This window comes from Aythya ferina (assembly GCF_964211825.1).
Source record: "Aythya ferina genome assembly, chromosome: 15".
NCBI classification, from domain to species: Eukaryota; Metazoa; Chordata; class Aves; order Anseriformes; family Anatidae; genus Aythya; species Aythya ferina.
Window position 1 is genome coordinate 2,023,656 of NC_140314.1, and position 27,684 is coordinate 2,051,339.

General features: G+C 49.0%; 1 protein-coding gene across 4 annotated transcripts in view; it reads right to left on the minus strand.

The window, feature by feature from the left end:
• LMF1 (lipase maturation factor 1) overlaps positions 1 to 27,684 on the minus strand; it is a 190,680-nt gene that overhangs the window by 122,750 nt on the left and 40,246 nt on the right. For 3 of the 4 annotated variants that reach the window (XM_084536873.1, XM_084536871.1, XM_084536872.1), the window contains exon 3: positions 10,302 to 10,450. In XM_084536873.1, coding sequence (XP_084392999.1) covers positions 10,302 to 10,313 — 12 coding nt within the window. In that variant the 5' untranslated portion in view covers positions 10,314 to 10,450. Of the gene's footprint in view, positions 1 to 10,301; positions 10,451 to 26,844; positions 27,013 to 27,684 lie in introns of those variants that run through there. The other variant, XM_084536870.1, reaches the window with a different exon arrangement.

Below are 27,684 nucleotides of genomic sequence, written 5' to 3' on the forward strand. Positions count from 1 at the left end.
AGACTCATTCTTTTTTCAGACACGATAAAAAAGCTGCTTTCTAACATGGATCTGCACGCCCCTGTAGGTCTGCATGTTCGTAACTCATGCAGAGACGGGAAAGCACCAGAAAGCCCCACGGGAGCCAGTCCCTCTTGGAGGGACCCAAACGAGGGGCAGACCCACGGAGGAACGAGGGTGGCTGCACCCACAGGCCCCAGCCCGCCGTGCTGTCCCCAAGCCTGGTGGCAGCCCTGAAGGCGCACGTTCCCAAAGCAATCGGTGGTTTTTCTATGGTGTTGCTCTTAGGACGGCTCTGTTTCAGGCTTGATCCAGGTAATTTTTATTTTTTTTTTTAAATTCAATGCATTTTCTGCACCTCGAGGCTGTACTTTTAAATATGCCTATAACTTACAAGCCCATGTCCTCAGGTGCAGTGTCCCCAAGCCACGCTAGCAGCGATCAGGGTCAGAAGCGCCCAGCCCTCAGCACGAAGCCTCACCCAAGCTCTGCAGCACCAGCACAGGACAGAGGAGCCGTTTTGCTCGGGCTGCAGCATGGTGTTGGAGTCTTTTCTTGTAGAAGTGCCAGGCTGGGAGGATGCGACAGGTACTAGTCGGCTTCTTGGAAACTTTTCTACAACTCTAACAGCAGCAAACCGAAGGCTTTAAAAAGAGCTTCTACCTCTCGTTATACAAACCTCTCATTAAATTCACAGCCGGTAATTCAAATCTCCAATTTCTTCCTTGCAAAGTGAAATAACGGGCTAGAAATACCTCTTCCTTAGCCAGAGAATGACAGGCTTTCGCTCATCAGGTGGCACTGCTGCTTGAGCAGCTTTGTTCTGTAACTTGAACATCAATTCAGAGCCCCGGCCAGCCCCATCAAGGTTCAGGCCTAAGATGCTGGGACTTAAGATGCTGGGACTTGCCTGGTTCCTTGGTGCTGGCCCAACACCAGCACAGGGCTCCACATTTCCTCCTGGGTCGGCGGCACGGAGCAGCTCAACGCCTTGCCTCTGCATGCATGTCGACAGAAAGAAACAGCTTCACATATATATATTTATATATATGAAGCATCTATCACCATATTGATAAACGCTCTTTGGAAGCACTCTGATGGCAGGGGTAAGAACAGGTAAGAACAGCTTCTTTCGGAGCTACTCGAAGAGCAGCAGCTCCAGGTGACAATTCAGCTCCTGCACGCCATCACGGCACAATGTGGATGGAGGAAACGTGACCAAATAAACAGCCAACAAGGCAAAGAGAAGGATGCTCTCATCTGGTGGGTTTGCCGTGCTGGGAGCAAGGTGACGTGGTGCAAAAACTCAACCAGAGGCACCAGGAAAGGCGAGAGCAAAGCATCCCGACTGCAGGGCTCGGGGACCGAAAAGCGCCTTCCTGAAAGAGAAGTCACTGGTGTTGATTTTTGTTTTGTCTTATTTGTTGTTGCTTTTTCCCCCTGCTACCAGAAAGACCCTTTGAGAAACTACCATGGCTGCATCAGCGTTTGATTGACTTTGAAGACGAGCTGTAAGGAGTGGGTGAAAGGGATTTTGAAAAGTACTTGGCATTAACGGCTCCATGCCTTTTAAAGCCACTGAAGGAACAACAAGTCTTCCTGCCAAGGGCTATTACTAGACAAATGGAGAGAGATCAGAGGCACAAAGGAGGTTGCTAAGGAGTCAAGTGTGGGATCCCTGCAGAGAGGAGGAGGCTGCAGCTGGGACGGCAAAGGTCAGAACATTGCAGACATCATTTTCCAAAAATTCCCATGAAGCCCCAGCGCCCGAGTCAGGAGTCTGGCCCTTCCTATGAATAATGAGAAAGCCATAAAAGAAAGCTCCCTTTCTTCCCTCCTACCCACGCTAATGTAATAAAACAAATTAGAATAATTATTCTCAATTTCAGAGCCATAATGCCCAGGATCAGGGCACGCTTGTCACTGAGATGACAACTACATCCGTTTGATTTTTTTTTTCTTTTTTATTATTTACAAAGATATCCTAAATTCCAACTTTTATTTCATTACATCTAATGCAATTTTACTACAGGCATCCAGATTCTGTTTGCTTCAAAGTCTTCATTATTTTTGCCAGAAAGTTCATCTCCCTTATTAGCTAATCACATCCCCACCCTTTCCAGTAACCTTTAAAATGCCACCCACGTTATGACACTTAGCAGAATCCAAGCAAAAAAAAAAAAAAAAGAAGAGTTCAACATAAGCCACTTAGTTTCTAAAATAATTCGCTGCAGCGGGTTAAAAGAAACATTTATTCTAATTGCAAAAAAAAAAAAAGTAATAAAAAATAAAGAATTAATACCTAATGATATCCACAAAATCTGGAAATAATTGATCCCTTCTCTGTGAAAACACATCTCAGTGTGAGAGACGGCAACATTTAGCAGGAAACAATGATGAGAATTGAGCGGAAGAATTTATTGCTAATTATTATAAATCTTTTTGCACTATTTCTCCCCCAAGACGGCTACCTTAAATGATCTTTTTCTTCCCCTCTGTAAGGCACAAGGGAAAACATATCTTTTGTGTACACTTGAAGAACCAGAGGATTTAAATTATTTTGTAAGCCTCTGCCTGCCAAAAACCTCTCAGGGACTGCTCTGTTCTGCAACCCGTGGCAGCAACTCCTCCTTGGGAGGCTTTGAGCAGCCCGGGGAGGCAACGCTCTGACTCAGGGCGACAGTCTGCAGTTTTGGTCAGAAAGCAAAATTTGAAAAAATAATATAAAATAAATAAAACCTTTGCCTAAAATTAACGTCAGGCATTTGAATACTATGGATTATGCCTGGCAGGGACTTCTACATCCAGGCAGCCCGGCTGGTGTAAGAGGGCAAGCGCTGCTGTGGCATCAGTGGCAGGGCAGTGGGAGGCCGAGGTTTTGGGGCCAGGTCTGCACAACCACCCACGTCCTGCAGCAGTCGTGGGGCTGGGGACCCAGATTTGGGTTCCTTTCGGGCCGTTTTGGTGCACGCTGATCAGACTCTGGAGGGGGCGGCTCTGGGGGAAGGATGTGTGAAAAGAGAGCGGGCGGCAGCGAAGAAGAGAAGGGGCATGAATTAATTCCCTAAATTAAGAATTTCCTATACGCCGACATATCCGGTATAATGGGGCATGGTGGCAACAATTCCATATGGAGGGCTCCCAAATACAAGGCCAGCGGGGGAAAAGAAACCCTGCCTTCCCTGCATCACCCTGTCTCCAGCCATCTCCCAGCGATGCCGCAGTGGCGCTTTTGGCCATCCAGGAGGCTGGTGAGCGGGGAGCATCCTGGAGGGGTTTTAAGGGCATTAAGACAAGGCCATGGGCCATGGAAACCACGGAGATGAGGGGATGGGAGCAGAAGCCAGGGCTTGGCAGGCAGGTCACAAACCTGAGGCTTTGCCTTCAGCTGCCCACGTGTGCTGCCCGGGGCCGGGGGCTGAGCGCCACCGACCCATCTGCACTCAGACCCCGCCGCGCCCTCCCAGCTCCAACACCTGGCGCACCAGTGATGGATTGGCAGCTTTAAATCTGAATTTCCTTGCTTTGGGCACTTTTAAATTAAAGTGGTAATGTGCTTTAAATCCTGTTTCCCTGCTTTTCCACTACACTCTTCAATCCCTTCCTCCAGAAACTAATCAAGATGTCTCAGACTCACTTATACTCTCTGCTCCAGCCACCTTCCCTGGTAACTTATTCCATATGTCTGTGATCCTTCGCAAGACACAGCTCCACCTTAATTCCCTATTTGCTTCCAGTTTCCCAACGTGCAGTTCCACCCCTGGCTCTTGAATCCCCACCACATCCCCAGTGCTGACAATTATTTGTACAGGACGTCACATCACCGCGCTCTGCAAACGGCACCTAATTAGTCCTTTGACTCTGCTAACGTAAGCATCTCAGCAGTGCTGCGTGCTCATCACCGTCAGGGCACTGCAGACTGATCCTGATGCAAAACAAAACGCTTTTTAGAAACCTCAGGGAAAGGCCTGGCTCTCCGTTAGCAGTCCAACACGGCTGAGCTGCACGTGCATGAGCTCACGCAACACGTGCCCAAAAGCCTCGCTGCTCACGGAGCGCCCACGTCCTGCCTGATGTCAGCAGGGGGAAAGGTCCCAGGGAAGAGGCACAGCAGAAGCCGGTGCCACGCATGCAGATGGTTTGATGTGCCCGGTGCCACCCTGTGTGGAGGGGAGCTGAAGCTCCAGCATCGTGCCCGGGGAGAGGTGGCAACGTGGCCCCTGAGGAGCCTGTCCCTCAGCCTGGCAGATGTGGTCCCCTCGCCTTTCTCAGCAGCCCTGTGTTGCATTCATTCACCCTCACACCAGAGCCAAAAGAAAAAAGCTTGTGCCAATTTTAATGAGCCCCCCCATGCAGATCTCCTACCTGTGGGGCTGCGCAATGACCCCAAACCCAGGGAGTAATGGGAAGGTGCCTGTCAGCTCTCCATTACCTTCAGGGACGCACTGGACATGCCTTCCCCCTCCCTTGCTGGCCAGGCCTGGGAGCGCCCCGCATCAGCAGCCCTGGCTCTGCTCCCAGAGCTCCTGCTGCCAGGGCCCCCGAGCAGAGCAGGCAGACCCCAGCCCCAGCCGTGACCCTTCAGTGACAGTGAGCAGGGACGGCTGCTCCTGGAGCGCAGCTCCGTGCCAGCAGACAGGCGCAGCAGGCTTGCGAAGAGAAGAGAGGGAGGACCTCGAGGCGTTTAACCTCCTTGATTGCTGTTTCTGACAGATATTCACACTGACACTTGCTCAGAGCACACACTTGGATGGGATCCGTGCTGTGAGCGCAGCGGTTACAAGCTTGGCTGTACGTAATACAGGGAATTGCAGGCTCCACGTTCGTGTCCCACAACGAGGGAGGCTGGGAGGGAAGAGGCACAGGAGTTGGCTCTAGCTGGAAAGGACGAAAATCCACCCAAACCAAAGCCTGGTGTCACTGCTGGGCACTTCCAGAGGGACTGCCAACACGGCAGCGATGCGGACGTGTGCCCCGGCCAGCAGTGAACGCTCGGGCTCCTTCTGCCTCCAGGAAGCTCAGCCTCAGCTGCTGCCCCTCGCCGGCCGCCAGCCCGACCTGCCCCGGAGGCACTTTGCGAGCTTCACATTTTACAGGATGAGCACCAGCCGTAAAGGGATAATGACATTTCCACCCTGCTGCTTCTCGCTCCAGCTGCGCAGCCGCAGCCCGGCGGTGACGCCGTGAGACAGCGGCAGCTCATGGTCCCGGGGGCTGCCTCGCACGGCTGCCCCCAGCCCGCACCCCTTAAAAGCTTCCCCGCGTGCTTCCAACATCTCCCGGCCTCAAACCATGTGCAGCGCAGCAAGCAGCACACGTACAGTCCCATATAAAACACCCCCATATAAAACACCCCCGTCCCCTCCGCTCTAAGAGCTGGCGGTTGTTTAACGCTCCCCCCATCACACCAGAGAGGTGACGGTGCAGGGACAGGGCCTGGCACACAGCTGGCTGAGCCTGAACCAGCTGCGGGGCTTTTGGCAGCACCACCAAGGGGCCCCAGTGCCTCGCTGGCACCAGCACAGCATCCCCAGCACGCCGCTCCCCGGCCCCGCTGGGGGCCCTTTCCCTGCCCGATCCCCCGCATCACGCAGCCTGGCACTGCCCCAGCGCTGCCCACCCCATGCCCAGAGCAGCTTTCCTGGGGCACCGGCTGCTTGCTTTGCCCCAAGAACTGCTTCTGCCCTGCCCCGTGTTAACGTCATGCTCCTCCAGCTCCAGCTGGCAGAGGCGATGCTGTGCTCGGGGTGAGAGCTGGGCGCAGAGCGCAGCTTGTTTCTGTCGGCTGAGCTGACAGCGAGATGTGCTGCTCGGAGGGAACAGCCCCTCGCTTAACTACCTCTTGTCAAAAAAAAAAAAAAAAAAAAAAGCCCTCTGGTATGAGGCTTGAGGAGTGATGTGTAATAAGCAGAGCGCTCTGGGGAATAATCAGTGAGGAAATCATCAAAGCCATGTCTGCAGTGAAAAGCGTCAGCCTCTACAAGCCAAGATCCAGCGCGGCGCAAGCCAAGCCGCAGCCCGGCTCCCGCACAGCCCAGCCGCGGCCTCGCACCGCAGCGCGCCGGGGCTCCCGTGGCCCCGTGGGGTCAACGCTGGCTGGGGCTCCCCTGAACCCCACCTCGGTCCAAGCACTGCTGCCCCTCTCCACGTGTGCTCTGTTACCCGGTTTTATCAGCGTTACTATAGCTACGCACACAGGTGCTGACGAAAACCCAATTCACACATTTCTGAGCATGTACGCACGGCAACCTTCCTTTGACACTCAAACTAACGAAGAAAAACTGTGTTTTACGGCTTACGTATGTAACAACTAATGACTTTCGGGATCCAAAGAGCTACTGTGAAGTTCCAGAGGTGTGCTGTGGGCAATTCACTGTCTCAGGGCTGCTCCCCAGCCTCCCGGTGCTCAGCGGTGCAGGATCTGTGCTCCCCCGGTGCGTGGCTCTGGCCGGCTGCAGGTGATGGCACAGAACGTACAAATGACAATGCTCACCTGCTCTCACAGCTCTTGCAAAACGAGAAGGGGAATTACATCTGCTGAACAGAGCACTAGCTGCAAATCACAGCTGCAGGTAAAAGGGCAGCTCACAAGCAGTACTGCTGCCTGCCAGAAAACAAACAAGGACCAAATCAAGGCGCACTCATCTCGAGGCAAAGCCCAGGGCCCACTTAGTGCCGTGGACGACCACAGCCTGGGTAAACCAGCAGCTCCCTCCAAAAGCACAAACCCAGATAGCACACGCGTGCCTTGGCTTTGAAACGCCGGGGAGGGCAGGGGAGAAGCTGAGCCAGGGGAGCTCAGCTGCTCCTCACACAGGTCCCGTTACTGGGGCTCAAAACCTGCGGTCAGGCTGAACGTCTGCCAGCACCCCAGAGTCCCTGGAGCCCCGAGGGGCTGGGGGAAGAGCCTGACCCGGGTGCCACAAGCAGCCTGGGGAGCCAGAGCAGCACACAGACCGCTGTGCCATCCGCAGACACACCGAGCTCTGCAGGGAACGGAGCAGCGGGAGCACACCCTCAGCCTGATGAAAAACACAAGGTGCTTGAGAGGACCGAGGCTCTTCGAGAGCAGCATCGTGCCTTCAGCATCTCTCCAAGCAGCTGCAGGTGTCAAAACACTGAATTATCAGCAGGCAACACCCTGGGCTGCTCCCCTAGGCTGAGAGCAGCTAACAGGCTGAGCACGCGCCTCTGCCTACCCAGCCCACCTCATCACTCCGGGTGCTCTGCATCTCCCAGGCCTGAAGACATCAGAGCCAGAGTCACAAGCAAAGCAATGAAGGTTTCAAGTCGCAGAGCACTCCTGCGGCACATCGGCGGCATAAATCTGTTTGCATCACTTATTTCCGAACACACGGCTCGCACACAAAGGGACCACTATTCTTTTGCCTCTGCATGTTCCTAAGAAGCATCCGTCTTTACATCCTGCACTAATGGGTTATTAGGAACATCAAACATATAGATTGAATCACATAATTACGCCTTTTAAAAAGTCAGCAATATTTGAGATCAGCCCAGCACTTGCTGCCAATCAAACCCCAGCAGCAGAGCCTGAATGCACGCCTTGCCTTGCACAGGAGCGCAGGAGGGATTATTTTACTTCTCATTTGCTGCCTCTCTCCTAACAAAGCCCAGCCTGCTCACAGGGAAGTCGTGCATGACAAAGCAAGATCTGGCCACAAATACTTTTCCAGAGACCTGCATAGCCTCACTGGGAATGGGGCTCAGGGCTGCTCCTGTTCCATGCAGGATGTGCACCATGCAATGGGATGCTCTGACCACGAAGCCTCATGTTACTCATTTCAGACCCCATCAGCTCTTGATTTGTGAGGAAACACTTCCTCTTTTCCTCAAAGATGTTGCTATTCTGGGACACAGACAACGGCACGTCTGGCATTTTAGAGGTGGATAGCAGTGCACGTGTCCCGGGGTGCTGGGAGGGGTAGCCAGGAAGCTGCAAGGCTGGCACCGTGGTGGAGCTGGATGCACCTCCCTTCTTACAGGGAGGTTTATTTTGTACCTCGAAGCTACTGGAATTGATCATCTGTCTGTTCCCTCACAGAGGCTGCAATGGACATAGGAGCATCAGCATTTGTTCCCACAGAAACCCCTAGTGCATTATTGTAGTCTCTGCTTGCTGGAGCTCTGCACAGAAAGAGTTCCCAAATCTGATACAATGAGGAGAAAAAAGAAAAAAAGAAGGGAGGGCTGAAAAGCGAACTCCACACCCTCGTCCTGTTCATGATACAGAAGCTGACTTCAGAAAAAAAAAGGAGCTTTGGGATGGGAACCTGAGGTCTTTCCTAGGAGCCATCACATTGCAAAAACCAGACACACTGGCCCGTTTAAGGTGAGTCTCAAAACTGTTTATGGCATCACTCGCCCACCATCCGGCACCATGCGAGAGAAATAAAGATGTCCTAAGGGAATGCCACCTGCTTGGAGGATGGCATTTTACAAGGAAAACCTTACCCCAGCCAGCTCAAGAGCCCCCGGAGAACCGTGCAAGTCAAACTTTCTGTGCCAGACAATCACTGCCAATCCCTCCCCTGGGAAACCTTCCTTCGGCCCCCATTTGCGCGCATGGTTCAGCTCCTGCCCAGATTAGTGAAGAAATCAAAGCCTGCCTTAGAGCAGGTGCACCTGTGCTGCAGGAGGATATTTCGCTTTCACGCATTAAACTTGTGTCCCAGTGCCTGCAAGCGTCATTACCCTGGCCGAGAAGGAAATGTACACGTGTTTGGGCCCCAAAACATTAAAGATCCCATCAATCACCGATTTCCACTTGCTTGCATAGATCCCCATTTAATGACCTTTCCATGTTTTACTCTCCCATGCCTGTTAGTTACATATCAGCAACCAAGGCAGACAAAGGACTCAAGGGGTGGCATCTATTTTGCAGAGGGCTCTTCCCAAAATAACGGGAGACTTGTTACTCTCTGGATAAAGCCGAGGGGCAGCACAGAGATAACAATAACAAAGGCCTTTCATGAGCGTGATTTTCCTTTACATCAAACCTGTCCCATAACTCAGAGCATATATAAAAAATTAACAGGAGCAGAGCAAAGCGCAGTCAGAATCCCATTGTAATAGGAAAGTGGGATACAAACTTGGTGATCATATAACTTAAGGTTAAGAAGGCATCCCTGGCCATGGCAGGGGAGTTGGAACTACTTGATCTTTAAGGTCCCTTCCAATCCTAGCTGTTCTACATGTAGGATTCTACAATAAATCATTTAATCCATCTCTACTGCCCCACAGGAGGGACAGATCTATTCAATTAATGTAAAGTATAATTTTTATTTAATATAAAGTATAAAGTAAGAATTGCGGCAATCAATCCCTCCAGCTTTAGGAAGCAGAGCAAAATCAGCAACCCTACATGACAAGCAAAGAAGCAAACGCAACCAAGAGGGAGTTGTGAAATACCAGTGGTGTGACGTATACAAAAAAAACAACAAAACAACAAAAATCCTGCTGAACTGTCGTAGGCTGGGCGGTGCCACTCTGACGCAACAAGCCCGCAGCATGAATTTTCCAAGAATATCTGCTGCAATAGCACGCTGCCCGCTAACGAAGCTGAAAAGCAGGCGACACTGAGGTTAACACATACAAAGTTTGTTTGTTATTTAGAGGATAACTAAGAGCTTACTGAGCTTGCCCACAGATTGAAGCACTTTAAGAGCCGGGATAAGAGAGGGGCTTTAGAGAAAACAGACACAGGAACGTCCCACCTGCCCACAATCCTACAGCAGTGATCCTTGGATGAAAATTTTGGGGTATTTTGAAGAGTCCAACACGCAGATGCAGATCACAGGATAATGCCCCTGCCACACCTTTACTTTAACAAAGATGTGTCAGTTCCTGACAGATTCTTTTACAACCTTCTTGGGAATTTCCACTGGCACTTGGACAGTAATGCACCAATTGTTCTCTTTGAAATCACGGAGCAGAGAATGACATTTCAGTAAAGCACACACAAAGAAAAAATAACTCAACATAAAGCTCCTGGTTCCTGGGAATTACCCACTGGATTTGCAGGCAACTTATCAAAAAGTCACAATGCCCAGGTCTTAAACTTCACTTTAATTCCTTTTAAAGAGCCAATCGCAAGAACAGCACCAACACATCGACACGTATTCTTACTCCCGTGTTTGTCTTTCTTAAAGTAAACACTAATAAGAAGTTTAAAGACTCAGTGAAACAGAGCATGAGGCATTTCCTGCTACAGGTTCTGTCCTTATAACAAAAAAAAAATAAAATCCTGAACTAGAGGACTGTGATGTGATGTGCCGACTTACCGCTCCAAGCATGATCCTGAAGATCAGCCACCGAAAGCCCCAGATGACGATGCCGGAGGGAGGCGTGGAGGGGGGCAGGCGGGAGAGGGTCCAGAGCGGGCAGAGGAATATCGCCAGGAAGCCAGTCTCCAAGAGCTGCGATTCCCATCCTGTGGTACAGGCATGTGAGAAAGAAAAATGAAAATATTTATTGTAAGCGTCCTATCAATTATCCTTTAACAACTTTAAAATACACAAATAGGAAAAAAAAACCTGCAACGCTTTTGAAATTTGACTTGAGGGAACTTGGCTGCCAATTCTGTTCTAATTCACACATCACACGCTGCCTTCGCTATATGAATTCAGATGCTTTAAGCAACACCATCAACTCCAGAAAAATACATCGCTGTACATCGGTAAATGCATTTCGCACCAATTCCATAGTTAATACCCAAGTCTGTATTCTCACAGTCACAGAATGGTTTGGGTTGGAAGAGGAACCTGAAAGCTCATCTAATTCCAACCCCCTGCCATAGACAGGGACACCTCCCACCACACCAGGCTGCTCAAAGGCTGCCCCATCCAGCCTGGCCTCGAACACCCCCAGGGATGGGGCATCCACAGCTTCTCTGGGCATGTGTTATCTTTGTTTTTCCAGTCTGACAGCACCGATGACGTGCACCTATACTTTGGGCTTTGCTGTTTTTCCTTCAAGAACACGGGCCGACACTTGTGTTGTTTACGTGGTTATTTCATTCAACAAGAACCAAGAGAAAGTGCATGTCCTATTACGAAGCAAAAGAAAATGCAGCTTAAGTGCCCTGGGAATTGGCAAAGTGACCCAGGAACATGAGTGATCAGAGCCAGTAGTGTCCTGGCTGTGACCGCTGCTGCAGGGAAGGAAGCCCACCTCTTGCTGTTGGGCTACTCGTTTATTCATCAGTGCCTCCACCCCTAGCACAACCAGAAGCCTGTAATTATTCTACCCTAAAAATACAGAAAGTGGAAATGCAGCCAGCATGCCCCCAAGCCTCTGCAGTAAACCTGCTCCGAAATCTCCTCGTGTCACACACCATTGTCTAAAACCGGCAGCGTTTGATGAATGCACGTGGAAGGTTTTCCTCAAACCTGCTACGCCCCAGACACTGATGAATGACATCTCTGCTGGCCTGTGCAGCACCATCCCGCTGGCTGCCCTGGATTCATGCCACGAGCCAAAAAGGGCAGTCTTCATCTTCAAAAGAGGATGATTAAAGTTGCATTAGGTTGTATTCATCATCAGCATTAATGTGCAACCAGAAGCTTTGGATCTTTAATCACGAAGAAAAATCATAATGAAAAAAGTCCAAATCATCCATCAAGCCAGTTTCACACGCTACTGGATTTGGCAAAAGGACTCTGGAGTTAATACCAGTGTGTCTGAGATCAAAGCACAGGCGTGTAACAACACAATAACCCGATACCTGTGACAACACTTTGGAGAAGACAGGCTATAGCCCATGTCATGCAAATCTGCATTTTGCATTTTATTTCTCCAGCACGGCAGACAGTATAAATATTGAAATGATTGCTCTGGAAGAGCCAGAACATTGCATTTATGTTTTGACAGGTGAAATTCAACCTCCCCTACATCAAGTAACAATATACTGATGCCAAAAACAAATTCAAATTCATTACAACATCTTAATCCCACTTCCAATCGCACACTTGAATTTTCAAATATTTTTCTGCAATACAATTGCACTCTGAAGACGTTAAAAAATGCTAAATGCCTAAAAGAGGGCAATTCCTGAAAAAGCAGCAACCTCATGAGAGCCATTTAGGACACTGATACTCTTACCTACATAACTGCATACAATAAACCAGACAGCACCCATGGGTCATTCATAACCACGCTTTTCCCAAGACTCCCCAGGACACTGCTAGTTGTAAAGTGGAAGAAACAGTTTGGTCTGCTACAACTCTGTCTCCCCCAGCTTGGAAAAGATGATTTATCAAAGGCATTAATTCATTTCAGCTCCAGTTTGAGATACCTGAAATGCACACACAGCCAACATTTTTTTGAACGTGCAATGTGACTTTGTCACACAAGGAAAACTACACTAAATTCGCTTTAAAATATGAAATAGCTGTAATGGAATTTCCTTTAAAAAAAAATGCAAAAGGTTCCTTAAATCAAAATGCATTTAAAAAAATATTGTACTTAAAACAGCTATTGGAAAATCTCCACTCTTCCTCCATACATCCTGTGCTTTCTAGAACAGATACTCCAACTGCCAAAATTAGCGCTTCTGGGAGGAGAAGCGAAGTATATTGTTGTAAAAGCAGCTGCACCAGGAAAGCAATGGCTAATACAAAATGTGAAAGGTTAATTGTTACTAAACCCAGCCACAAATAGCAGTTATGGGTCTAACTGGCACCGAAATGGTAGTATATCTCATGCGTTTCTGCCTGCACAAGAATCCCACTGTTATCAGCGTTTTCATATGGTAATGACCGTGTCCCCCCGCAGACACACGCTATGCACGCTGGATGGCTGAGTAGGAAGGCAGGAGCCTCCACATCCCCAAACGGCCTCTGGATCTGCAGCCGTGCCTCCCTTTGGAGAGCAGCATCGCCCCTCTCCACGCAGGGCACGGGGACATTTTCACTATTTTAATTTTAATCCAAACTCCCAGGAAGATGCCTGCTGAAAGAGCACTGCGGGATCAAGCAGTCCTGTGCCACGTTTCTTGTGCGTGGCACGGGTCACCCCAGCACGCCGAGAGCCGCGCATGTGCACGTGCGTGGCAGAAGCGAAGCCGAAGCCTCCCCGGTATGCGGCTGGCCTCAGAGGATCATCAGTTCAGCCTGCACCTGTGCTCCTCGTTCCAAAGCGACAAGTTGGGATCCTGGCACCACCACCCGGCTGCCAGTCCAACAGCACGATGTGACGTGCCAGCCAGGGGACAGCTCAGCGCGGCGCGAGGACCGCGGCACACAGTGCTCCCCAGCTGTTGGTGGAAGCCTCTTAAATTACCCGCTGCTGACAACGGGTGCAGCTGAGCCAGCACTAAACAGGGTTTTGCTGCAAGTGCAGCCAAGGACAAACTACGGTCACGGCAGCGTTTCAGAAGTCTCTGTCTAAACCTCCTCCGCCTGCAGCTAGATCTCGTTCGGCTCCAGCATCCGTGCATGGTGATGGGCAGATTTGCTAGCATGGATGAGGCTTTGGTGCTGTGTGCTGCTGTCCTTCACTCCGCTGCTGACCCTCATATCAGATCACACCAAGTTCCTGCTAAAAAACAAGTCTGAGATGCAGACATGCACGGAGAGCCTCTGATTTATTAACGGCCCTCTTCCTGATGCACTGAGCAACCACAGCTGGTAATGTGGTCATGCAGATCAATTTTCCATGCTAGCACGCCTCACCCGCGCAGTCACAGCTCCTGCCCTTGGCTGTGGAAGCCCCTCTGCAGCCTCCATCCATCTCCTCCTCGCCCACAGCGGCCGCCTACCCACTGCCACCACTCTCCCCTTCCCCATTTGACTCACCTTGCCACCAGAAATGAAAACAGGGGAAGGTTTTGCAGCCTCCCCAGTTTTACCATGTCCTCTGGATATTAAAATTTCCCTTCCCTTATTTGCACCTCATCCATCCAGCTGCTCATACAACAACCAAGTTGGCCCCGATCTCCCTGAGATCTGTTTCTCTCCCCTAAAGTCAGTCTTCTACTTCTGTTTGTGTTTTAGCTTAAAAACTACAGGCTGGGCTAAGCCTTCAGCTCAGACAAAAAAGTCAGACAAACGTGAACTGTTTTTAGCAGGGACTCCTCCATGACTATAGGTTGTTATTCTTACAGCTATAATCATGTGCAAATAAAGTACTGTCTGATGCTACTCCACAAGCACTACAAGCACTTGTGGATAGGATTATCCAAAATGCTGGGAGCATCATGTTTTCTACTACAACTTACCCACCACAGCCGTAGCCAGAGCACAGAGCAGAAAGCAGGGGGAGCTCTGCCCCATCTCGCCCTCACCCTGTTGTAAGCTGATGCCAGAAAGCAAGACTGCAAGACCCACCAGGAGAAACCCTGAGTTTCTACTGCTGACTTACAAACGGTTGTTGTTGTCTGCCCCCTAAAAGCCTCAAACTCACCCCCTTTGCAGTCTTAGGAAGGTTCGAGGCCATAACCACGTGGCTGGACCTTGCCACCTTTCACTGACACTTCTGAGGCTCACAGAGCCTGGAGGTGCTGCAGCTCCTCCGAGGAATCACCCAAGTCATCGCACCTCAGCAGGGAAGACCGCAGGAAAAGCTGTGACTTAGTTGATCATGCAGCTTTCCTTTCCAACTGGAGTTTTCCCCCTCTTTTTTCTGACAATTGGTCAGTGTTGAGATGCATTGGGCCAGGCAAAGGAGCCCGACACAACCGCGTCCTTCATCCCCACCGAAATACTGGGAACCTCACACCAAGCTGCGGGAAATCCCAGCCCCGACATCTTTGGGACAGCTCTAGCAATGTGAAAGCACTGCCATGAAGGAATTATTACCGTGACCTGTGAAGACCTAAAGGGGGAAAAAGTCAAGTAACCCAAATAATGCCCCAATTTTGGGAGCTGAGGGCAGGCACTCGGTGCTGGAGGCTTTCACAGCACCTGTACGGCAGCCACAGAGAAACCAGCACAAAATGGGAACTGAGCACCAGTGCCAGTAACGGAGCAGCAACCTCTCGCCTGCAGTGGTGCTGATTTACCACCTACAGTGACACTTCCCTAGCATTTTCGGAGTGAAACCTGTTTTTACAAATGGCAGCAAACCCCGCGGTCCTTAGAGGCATCGAGGTCATCTCAGCAAGGCAACTCGCATCCTCCAAGCTCGAAGCAATTCATCCTCACGCCTGGGCTGAAACTCGGGGCTCACCTCGGCCCCCCATCCCTCCGGCCCTGGCGCACACTGATACTGCTGGGAACGAAAGGGTCACGTTGTTGACCCACCTGCTCCTGTTTTCTTCAGTTGGATCTAGTCAAATTTCAGCAGCTGCAGCGCGGCACAATGCGCCATTGTTATCTCCCGCGCAGCAGGAGAGGGAGCCAATTTTTTTTTTTTTTTGAAAAAAAAAAAAAAAAAAAAAAAAAAGAAATAAAATAAACTGCCAATGGTGGCTGCACTTGCCTCACACGCGTTGCGAATGTTTGTTCCATGCTCCTAACTTGATGCAGCAAAATCCAGAGTTTGGCATTTTCTGAGGTCTCCACCGGGGAGGGAGCACGGGGAGAAGTGGAGAGGTGCTGGGGGGGCACAACAGGAGGCAAGAAGGGAAGATAGGGAAGCAATAATAAAAAATAATAAAAAAAGCTTTCCCGTTTTTCTTTTTAGGGTTTTCAAATGTTTTTCTTCAAAATTAAATAAAACCATTCATCCAAACTCTCAGCGAGGAAATTTAGCTCAACATCAAGTGATCTCTGGAGTCAAAAACCATTTGAAGGAGGAACTGTGAGAGCCTCCACCGTGCTGCCTCACCAAGTTCTTCAGCAGGGAGCATACTCCTTGGCAGAAACATCTGATGTGCTGTGGAAAACATTACTGGTACTTAACATGTAGAAAAAAAGCCAATTTGGTATGAACAGTCTCCAGAAAAGTCCAAAGCAGCACCATTATGGCTCCCTATAGAGGGTATTATTTCTAACGGAATATAGATTATGTAGCATTATATCATTAAGTTTCCAATTTTCATCTTTATTATTTACCGTCAAGTACGTGATGAAAAAAACATCCAAGGGATCGCAGCTTGCCCGCGGCTCCCGAGGAAAGCCACGAGAAGCCCTCCCCACCCAGCCCAGGGCTGCACCTTCGGCTTCCCGCGCCCCCGGCCAGGTTTCTGTTTGCACGTCCAGCAGGGGAGAAAGCCACGAGCCAGAGGACAGAGAGCTGGCCAGACGAAAGGCCCAAAGATAATAAAGGTTCTTATTTTCAATTCATCTATTCTTCTGAGAAAAAAAAAAAAAAAGCAGTCGATCAAAACCAAAGAACAATACCTAGCTGTAGTATCCATAGCTCAGAATTTATTTTATTTTTTTCTTTCTATAATATGGGTCAAAGAATAACAGCAAACTGCTTCTCCTTGTACACATCAACACACAAAATTTATAGAGGGCAGGTCTGCACGGCGCAGACAAATGCTCCTGCGATGTACACACATTTTATAGCTTGCAGCCAGCACACAGAGGAGCCGCAGCGCGGACAGCGCAGCTGTCCCCCTATGAATATTGGGTGTCACACTCGCTGGCAGCCAGCACAGGGAAGATACCCAATACGGACCGACTCGCACTGGAATCAGATTAACCGCTCCTGAGCCTCTCCTCCCTACCTCCCTGAAATTCGGTATGATAGAATTTAAGCTGTAGCGTTAAAACACCTGTTGAAAATAGCATCGGATACGTTGATGGCTTCAGGATATTCTGGTTAAGGGCTTCAGCCTGCAAGCACTCGTCGCAACCAGCACGGGCAGTCCCACTGATGGAGCCAGACTCACGGCCAGGCACGAGCACGGTGCTGAGCACCCAGGTGCTGAGCTCCAGCACGTTCCCTGGGCACCTGGCTGCTCCTCCCCGAGCTTCCCCTGCCTCTTGCTACTGATCTCCCGCTGGCAGAAATACAGCCCAGGTTGGGAAATGCACTGAACCGGGCTGACAAATACTTTAATAAGCATGAGTGCCCTAAAGGAGCTAGGTCAGACCCAGCCCTCTTCCAATTGTGAAAAGAGAAATCAAACGAACAAATGAAAAAACCACACACCCAGGGAAGATAAGCATTTCTACTTTTTCCTTACTTAAAAAAAAAAAAAAAAAGAAAAAGAAAAAAAAAAAGAAAAGAAAAGGAACTGTAAATCATTACAACTTTCATCACTCATAGCAAGAACTTCCTCTAAGGAAAGCAAAGGTCCTAACTTTACAGAGCTGCATCGTTTTGAAGTGCCTTACCAGTATGTCCTCTGCTAAGTTAAAATGCCCTGCTTGTCAGCTAACTACAAGCACCATTTTTATCTCCAGCATGAAATAATGTCCAGACTAAAATCCATGGCAAAATTATCACCAGTATCAACTGGGTTTGGCTTTCACGCAAGAGATCCACATCTTAGCTACCACCTGCTGCAATGTGGTGAGCAGAGGAGCGGAGCAGGCTCACCAGCCAGCCCCCAGGACCAACACGGGGCTGGGGAGGATGGGGAAGAACCCCCAAGAGCAGGATCTGCTCGCTGCAGTGCCATGTCAGGCAGAGCACACAGCAGCTCAATGCATGCAGCTTAGACTACAGAAGGGAAGCCTTAAAATGCAGCGATGTTGGGCAAATCGCTTTGCTGTGCAGCAGTTCACATTGCCATCGGTCGTGTTGTGCAGCCCAGAAGCACCGTGTGCTCTGCGAGGCAGCGCCAGCAGCTGTCCTTCCCTTTTTATTTATTTTTTTCCTTTTTCTGCGGTCATTTCTCCTTTTCCAGAAGGACTACAAAACTATCCAGGCGGCAGAGACTCAGCCCCTTCGCTCTCTAGCTTTCCAGATATCACTGAAAAATTGAGTTGCAATAAAGCAACATGCAAGAAATGTTCAAGTTTGTGTCAAGTTTAAAAGGTTTCCCAGGGCTCCCTATGGACAAGATTCCTGGCAGTTCCTAATAGATACACCAGATCTCCCCGCAGTTGCAAAGTCATTCTATAAACATGAAAAACCCACTAATAATGTCACAGGGCAGTTCTGGATATCTTCTATTGGCGAGAGCAGACACGCAAGGCTTAACTTGGAAATAATTTAGGTCTTCCGATCAACCACCAAAAGCTAAGCCCAGGGCAGCAGCACTGCGTACACATTTATTCACAAGCATTTTCCAAAATCACAGCTTGCATCTCAGAGCTCTGAAAGACCAACTCTTTGCTAACCTAAAGCACTGTGTTTTTCTTTAAAATTTTCTGAAATCCCTTGTACAGGCTGTGTGAACGGCCACATGCAGCTGGAGCCATGGATGTGTCCCAAATGGTGAAACTCCAGCTCCGCACAGCTTCTGCGCTCTGCATCTCCTCTGCTACGGTGGGAGAGAGCCCAGAGCGGGTTCCTCTGACTTGTCAGCGACCAAACATCTGAGACATACAGCAAAGATCTCCTTTCAAGTGATATTAAGCAGAAAGTCATAACTTTAAGACTTGAAAATACCGCGCAGCAATGAGTATGATTCATTCTGAAGTCACCCTCCTCCCCTTCCCCAACACAATCCCAAGTGCAAAAGATGCTGACCTCAGAAGCACATCTTAACCTGGGCCCAGAAAGGAGGAGAGATGATTAAAAAAGGAAGAGATCAGCCCGCCACAGTTCTGAAGAAAAGACAATGAGGGAAGAAAATGATTTATTGCTTCTCAATCCGGCGGTGCCTTTCACTTAAAGGCCTCCGAACAAAGAGGCAGGTCTCCTAAGCTGCCTGCCCCACGGGGTCTCCTTTCAGAGCTCTGAAAGCCAAAGCTCAGAGGGCTTAAGGACAGAGCCCCCTTTGGCATCTCATCCTGGGCAAGGGTGGATGGCCCCGCTCCCGCCCCCGGGACACGCTGCTACTGCAAACACCCACAAGCCCAAATCTGCTCCAGCGTCCCACAAACTCTGCCCCATCCGTTTTTGCACATTTCACCACTTAACATTTCAAATTTCTTGTTTGCCAGAGATTACAGACTAGAGATGCTTCGCGTTTCTGCAGGCAACAGAGTAGTTTTTCATGTTGTTGGAAGATTTGGAAAAATGTTATCAATAACTTTTGTTCTTAAAGTATAAACCACACAGAAAAAAAAAAAATTTAGCATAAAAACTTTTAAAAGCTTCCAAGTGCTCTCCAGGGTAGTCATTAGAAACTACTTAGGTAACAGGAGGGTGATAACAGTGAGTTAATGCAGCGTTAAATTAGCCCTCCTTCCATGCAGAACTTTAAGTGACAGAGGAATCAGTTGGGAAGATTTTTATTTTATTTTTTAAATAATGAAGTTAATGGATTTCCTGTTTTTAGCTCTGTGGGCGGCTGTCATTTTTGAGGGATCCATATATACTGTATTTAATTACTCCATCTTAAAGTAACAAAAATAATTTCCTCTGTGTTCATCTGAACCCACGGGCACCAGCATCCCTCAGGCATGGCCACCAAGGTGAGGAGAACATCCAAGTGTTGCTGCTTGCCAGTGAGATGCTCTTCATCTCCACAGAGGTGTAACCACAGTGGCTGCTGCCTACTCTTTGACTTCTCAGCATCAAGCCATCCCTCAAAACCTTCACACGACCAACTGCAGCAAGACCAGGGCCATAAATCTTGGGGAACTGAGAAGGAGCATCGGGTGAACAGCCAAGAGATGGCAGTGGCTTTCCAGGGTTCCCCAGCAGGCTCCTGCAGGCACAGCTGAGCTCGGTGCTGGGCCCCAAAACACGCCACCAGCAGCTTTGACAGCTCCTCTGGACCCAGCTCCTGCACACAGGACTCACCCCATTTCCCCCGATGGGTTACAACAAGCAGGCTCCATGATGGCCATCAGTAAACAGACAAAGATCAGTGTGATTTGGGCAGACCACAAAGATGGAAGGAGAACAAAAGCTGGGCATCCTGCAACGGTCCACAAACCATGGGGAGAATTTCGTAAGTGAGATGGAAAGTGACAGAAGGGACTGACTGTGAAACAAGGAGCCAAAGAACAGAAGCAGAATGGAAGGAGAGGCCATGAGCAAAGCGACACGACCACGACCAGATGATACGAGCCAGTTAACGTGGTGCTACCTGTTGCACTAGGGCACAGCAAAGTGCTCTGCAAGGGTTCTTGTTCAACCAATTTCCAGTGGAAGAAAAGCGAGCAGCTTTAAAGGCTTTAAACAAAAAAGTCCGAAGGCAAAGAACAATCCCTGGCTGACAGGAGTCTTGCAAGGGAAGCTTTCCCTGTGAAAACGATAACCTGCCTACTGCAGAGTGCTCTGTTTTCCTTTGAAGCAGCTGGCTCTGGTGCTGCTGGAAACAAGTCTCGATGGATCACTGGTCGGGATCCAGCACCGTGATTCCTACACTTCCCCGTGCGGAGGTTCAGGTATACGCTGCGCATACCAGCAGAGACCTTCTACTGCCAGGTTCCCATGGCACTGGGAAAACAAAAGGGAAAATATGCATCACCGCTAAGGAACTCTGGTTCCTGGGACAAATAATTATAACCTGAAAGGGACTTTCTTTCCAATTATCCTTTCTGTGCTGATCGCTTTGAAGTCCATGATATAACTAAAGGCCAGTTACCATTCTCTGGTGTTTTTTTTCTGTAAACCCACGCTGATCACATGAAAAGAATACGTGATGGCACAGCCAAGTGCACAGAGTCAGGAGGTTTGGGCCTGAAAGAAAATAAGCAAAAGCAGAACATACCCAAAGGACGAGAAAGGCAAAGGCTGAACCCTCACCTACCAAACCAGAACAGTCTGGCGTTGTTCAGGAATCAGTAGTTACTACACACATTCCTGCTGTGTGACTGGAAAAGCCCAAAATCTGTGTCTCAAAAGCCTCCTGTTTGCTGAGCTTGGAGTGGGTTTGTGCAGAGCTGGGCCTGCCTCCTGCAGCCCCGCAGGACATGGATGTCCCCCTGCCCTGTGGTGACAGTCGCAGTCTGGTGGCAGTGCAGGAGGCAGGAACGGCAGCAACCAGCACAAACCTTCCTTCAGGGTGCTTGAGGCAGTGCTGGGATCAGCAGGCGGGAGCTCAGACACTGCCTGGGGGCTGACACTGCTGGGAAGGTCATTGTGCAGCCTGGCCTGGCTCCAGGCGGGCTCTGAGGTGGAATGGGAAATGAGGGTCCTCAGACAGATGGAAAGATGCTAAGTAAGGCCTTTGGAAGACAAAAATGAGTATGAAACACCAAGAAATCCCTCTAGTGCTCATCTCTTCCAGACCGTGCCTTCTTGCCGTGCTTTTCCTCCTTACTCTCCAACAAGAAAGTCGTAATACGAAGTAGAAAGCCAGCAATTTCCACCTTTACAAGCAACCTGTTGAACACATTTTATCTGTTCTTTATGGACAGGACCCCTGCAGTACTGTGCCATGTGCCTGTGGAGCTAAATTGCTAAAAACAGGTGTCTGTTGGGTGTTAAATCTATCTTCAGGCTGCTTTGGCAGCTTAAGAAACCATTAGCAGCTGTTAACATGGTTAGCATGGCAACATGGGAGCCTAACAGCTCAACCAGCCTGCTTTCCTCACCATTTCAAACCTATCGTTCCCCCACTTGTACACTTCAAGCGAGAGCAAATTAAAACCAATACCATGAAGGCACCTGGCAACCTCTTTTGCTAGCAGACTTATAAAGCAAGTCATGAAATAAAGAGCGTATTAGACAAACTTTTCCTGCAGCATCATGTGAGATTCCCATTGCCCTTAAAACCTCACATTTTAACCTCATGCGAGCACGTGCTTTGACACCAACATTTGCAGGAGATGAGAAATACTCACCAAGGAGCAACTCCCTTGTGCAGCTTTCCCTGCCAGCTTGAATTAAACCTCCCGATTAAAGTTTTCTCTGCCTCCCTAAATTTCTCTCAAACATATTCCCTTGAAAATACCAAGTAGGGAAAATAAAAAACTGCCCAACCCACTAACCCCAACCCATCCAATGCCCCAACCAGCCGAGGAATCACAGGAGCGAAGAAGACCATGGGCAGGTAATGGCCAGCTTTTAGTCTGAACATGAAAGGCAACCCTGGTGCAGGAAAGAAAAGCCAGGTCCAGGTAGTAAGGAGACTCAGAGGCAAGGAGAACACTGCACACTCGTTAGTGGGCACTGCCCCTTGGTTTCACCAGTGCACAGGCTAGGGATGCCGGCCAGGGTCAGGGTCCCACTGCTTGGCACGACCACCACTCATCCCCACACAGCTGCACAAAACCCACCACCTGCAGAGCTCGTGCTCCAAATGCTTTGGGCAGCGAGTGCCCGAGGTAGCTCCAGCCCTGATTGAAGGCATGGGGCTGAAGCCGGGACAAACTCGGTGTTCGCACGGCCCTGATCCCGCCGACCACACTCATCTAACGCAACAGCAGCGGTGCTCGAGCCAGCAGCCACCGGGAAGGGGAGGAGAGCAGGGTCCATTTCCTCTGGCAGCAATTAATTCCAGAAACTACTTTAATCCACATGTGGGGCTTTGTTACATTCCTTCAGCGTCTTCTGTGCTTGAGACAAAAAAAAAATAATAATAAAAAAAGACAGAGGATACTACTAATACAAGACAGCATGACAATAATCACTACAGTACCTCTAATTTTTTTGATCAGTTTTCTGATTCTAAAAGGGGATTTGCTCTGTCCATAGTGAAGGCTATATTGGGGGATTAGGATTAGATAAGAAAACTGATATTGCTGTGTCCTTTAGGACATCCCCCCAGTCCCAGCAGAAATAAACAGGGCTCTCCATTCAGCTACATCACCCTGAAGTAACTCAACCAGTGTAGCCTCAGTGACGTAAACCTGCTGCAATTCAGGAATGGTTTAATCCAGGCATTTTTCAACATGAAGATCTCAGAAGTGGCCAAAATGACTAACGGGACCTCAACACCCACAGCTTTAACCTCGAAGAACAAAGGAAGAAAGGGGGAGCAGGAGGAAGGAAGACCAAATGCGGACCTCAGGAAATCAAAAAGCTGCTTTCAAAATCCATCTGACTTTAAAGAGATCTGATGGATACGTAGGAGGAAGCAGCAGTTTTTTTGGCAATTACAGGACAAATGCCAAAAAGTCAACTGCATTAGGAAGTTGTTCTCTCCCTGTACAGTACAAAGAGATGAGCAAATACACAAACAAGCAGAAATGCTGATGTTCAGAGACCTGAACTACTCGCCAAGTCTTCGAGCACTGTTGATACAAAGAAAGAGGTGAACTAGATTAGCAATCAATGAATTCAGTGCTGGAACAACAAAGCTAACACACAGGACATTAAAATTACAAACAACAGAAGAAATCAGAAATACTTCAACAATTCTTTCCAGCAACAGCAACATTTTTCACTCCAGATCCGCAAGGGACCGTTCAGATGATCAGTCCGTCTGCAGGAACGTGAAACCTCCAACACAACTGACCTGGCAAACCTGTTGCCACATACTAAGACAGCTCACCACAGAAACAAAACCCACCCACTGTAGACGCTGGTGTTCTTCTCATCATTTCCTGCTTTGAAAAAAGCCAGAAGTGTCCTCAGGACACCTCTCAAGCCACTCAGCTAATGGATTTCAGAGCGAGGGAAGGCAGTCGCGGGCTGCAGAACCACCCGCAGCAGCCTCTACCCAAAAGCTGCCATTTCCAGCTTCAGAGAAAAGCAAATTAAAATGCTACAAGCCTGAAGCCAAGATTTCAAATGATGACCTCTCCACCCTATCTCCCAGAAACAGCTAAAATCATTAAGTAACATATAGAAAACATACAATTTTATCTTTCTTTTTTTTTTCCCTCCTTAAGTCAGCCTAAACATTGCCCTAACATTGCCTTTCACAGGAATTCTCTGCCTCAATCAAATTGCCTATCAGTCTTCACCAGGATACGCTGCGAGGAAAGAAATAATTGCAGGAGCCTTAAGATCTCAGGTCATTTCTCTGAGCTCTTTCCTCAGCCTGCCTTAATAGTTTACTGCTGCTACGAAGTGTGGATGAACAGCAGTCACCCAGAGACGCTTCCACGGGTGTCAAACACCAGCATGAAGAAGCTCGGCTCGCTACCTACAAAATAACAGGAGTAAATACCCAATTATAACATGCACTTAAAACACAGTTTTAGACATTATATTTACCATTTTTATCAGCTAAGTCTAGATTTATGTTGATTAACAGCCAGATGTGGCATTCATCAAGGCTTGCTCTTATTAAGATGCCATTCACTGTGTTTCCTTGCAACACGGGGAGATATTGTTAAACTCGAAAATCTCAGATGCTGGCAAGAGCGCCGGAGACAGGCACCCTCATTAATCTGAGCTAGCAGCTGCTAGAATCGCTGTGGATTCCATTTTTAGGAATAAGCAACTTTCAGCGCCATAAGAAAACAAAAAGATAAAGCAACACAAAGCGCAGTTATTTATTTTGACAGCTGCGGTTTCGCTGTTTTAACTGTTTATGATGGTTCTAAAGGAAACACCGAAATCTGCTCTGCAAAAATAACGAAGCCTCGCTAAACGCGGACGGGCTGCGAGGCAGCAACAAACACCCCAAAATACGGGCTCTGGGGCTGGGCACAGAGTGGGGGGATGTCGTGACCCCCAGGGTGGGTGGCAGGGTGACAGCAAGCCCCCAACCCTGTCCTGATCACGGTGGGGGTCCCACTGGGTAACTGTGGCAACGGGCTCCTGCTGACAGCCACACAGGTGCCACAGGCCCAGCCACGGCGATGGCTTCATCGGTTTTAAGTAAATAGGAACGTGCTTCCCTTCAGCGGAAATTAGACCTAGCAACACAGGCTATTTAGCATTAATATATTCCAAATATTTAACTCACTTTCGCCCAAAGGGCACGATAAACTGGGTTTGTAGGCCCTTTATTTCCTGTGCCTGAAAACGGGTTGTGCTGTGGGAAGGACTTGCAGAGGGCCCAGGAGGGTGATGGGGGCTGTGGGGGCCCAGCATCGGCCACCTCTACAGAAGGGACAGGGCTGGACACAGCACCACAGAGCAGCCCCGTGAGGACAGGAGAGGCAAAATGCTTCCAAAGGGTACAACCAGCTGCAGGCCACACTGGCCAGCCAAGGCCCCTCCAGTTCATCACAACCCAAGCCACCAGCCCGGCACCCTCAGGCAGCTCACACCTACACAGGGGCTGGGTTTATGACAAAATGTAGGCAGCTTGTAAATTTACAGTCGCTTTACATTGCGTCGTTTGGAGGACCTGCATCTCCTCTCTGACCTCTGTCAGCAGACAGTTCTGCAGGTACCGTGGACTTCATTAAATAAAGAACTACCAGATCAAGTTCACAGTTAATGGCACAGCCAAGGTTAGCTGACAGCAACTGCATATCTTCTATGAGAATGACTCCTGTTAATACTGCTTAATGGAGAAGTAAGGACCTTGGAAGTCGTGAGCCACCCCATTTTTTTGGAAAATATTACTCATTAGTTTTACATTTGATAATGCCAGCTCAGAATTCTTTCCCTAATTTTCCTAACACTTGAAAAATAATACATATCCTTCTTTATTTTCTGAGCTATTGTCTGCTACTGAACAGTCAATCTCATTACATGCTAAAAACACAGAAATATTTCTCCAAGGACATTTTCCCAAAAGGAAGCTCTCAAAAGTATTTCTCTGCCTGGACAAACAGAAAGACTTTCTCCAGTTGCCACCGTCAGGAAGATGAGCTGCTGTGACACTGATGCAGTCCAGTTTTGGAAGTCATGGGAGGGATGCAGCTTGCACAGAATCACTGGGTGATCTAAAACCAGCGAGCAGGGGGGGGCACCTTCTCCTCTATCATTTTCTTGTGGACATTCACCCTCAAGCAGTGCCCGAAGATGGGACAGTTCTTTTTATACTATTAAAAAAAATAATCATTTACAGCTTCTGCACAGGTGGGGCCATGAACACAGACTGGTTGCTCATGTGCAGCACATGGGTTTGTATGACCACAGCAGGTGAAATCGTAATTCAGTGTTACTTCTAAACCCTTCCTGAATCTTTGCACACAGCACCATATCCCTCGTGTTTCCCTTTTTGCACACTATTTTGTTAAATCTAACTAGCCAGAATTATTCAGGTGAGGAAGAAATTGCAAGTAGTGACAGAAGAACAGAGTACAAAGATTAAAAAATAATAACTGCCTGCCTAGCTAGGAGTGTTTCTTTACACTCAGCAATGCCAAACCAAAGGGCTTGAAGACACAATCCAGTATCTGCAGTGTAAGAACTGCTCTTCATCAGTCACTACCTGAAGCACAGGACTGCCCATGCCACACATTCACACCTCTGCTCAGGAGCACTCGTGTTTGGCTCTGCAGCTCAGTTTCACAGCAGCAAACACACCTCAGCACCTACAAGGGGTGGGTGGCAGAGGTTCTGTGCCTAAAGGCATTCCTGGGCAAACACAGTTTTGCCCTTTTGCTTACAGAGCAGTGGCTGCTCTGCCAACCTTCCCTTACACGTCCCCTCCAAACAGCTTGCAAGCCCAAATTCATCTGGGACAGGAGCAAATATACTTGAGACCTGAGCTGTCACGCTCAACTGTCAGGAGAATAATTTGATGGGAGAGGTATCAAGGGAGCGATCAAGAAAATCTTAGAAAGGAAATTAAAACAGATATATGTTCCCAGAATTACAACATCCACTTCAAACTCGTGCTAGCTGAAATCTATATTTACCCAAGGCAAAGTAACTACATAATTGCACTCTTCAGAAATGACTGTGCAAGACTAAACACGTGCCACACGCTCTGCAGGAAGCCTCTGGTCTTCCGCTACCAGCTTCGGGCCATGCCACTGCCCCAGTTTACCACCTCTCCCATCACCCCAGCGGGTGGCTTTGCACTATAATTCTCTCGACTGGAGAAGGAAATTAGCCTCAGATACCACTCACCTTGCCCCTTCCAGGTTTCCATTAACACCAGTGATTCCCAGGTCTCCTTGGCACAGTCTCCCTGCAGATGGAGCTGGTTGCGATCGCCCCACAAAGCTGCTGTAGCAGCCTTGGACCAGACAGACCTCTCCTCACACCGTATCTCCGAGCCTCATGGACCTCCCCTCAGCTGTGGCATATCTCAGGAAGTCATCACCTTCCCCATGAAATCCAGCTGAGCTGGTAACCAGGTGCTCTCCATGCAAGTGCCAGGCAGAAGCTATTGCTTCCACCCCATTTACATAAACAGCCTTACGCAGATGACCAAGGGGCAGAGGGGAGCACCTGGAAACCCTACAGATCCGAGTTCAAAAGGAAAAAAAGCAATCATCTGCAAACTCTTAACTATTTTCCAGGAGCACAGCAACTGCCATTCCTTGCCCTTGATTTCCCACATGACACAAGAGGTGAAACAACCTGCAGACGTGCAGGTGAGCTGTTTGGATTACTGCAGCATTTGGATGTGCCAGCCAAGGCTGGGACCAGCAGCAAAGCCACACAGACCTGCTCACAAGGCACTGGCAGCAGCAATGCTGGTGGCAGCACCAGCAGGTTTAGAACTGCAGGGCTCTTCATTCCTTGTTTTCTGTCCCATCCATCAAACCAATTTCTCTTGGCAGGGAATTAAGTACACTAATTATTTCTGTCCCAGGGTATTCCACCCCCTCCAGCTGCAGTGTCTGGACAACTGTTGCCACTACATCTGCAGGGCAGGAGTGCTAGAGAAGATTCCTGAAACTCCAGACACAATAATGTTATGAAGCAATATCTAATAATTTAAGCCTCACAGTTCTATTTTTA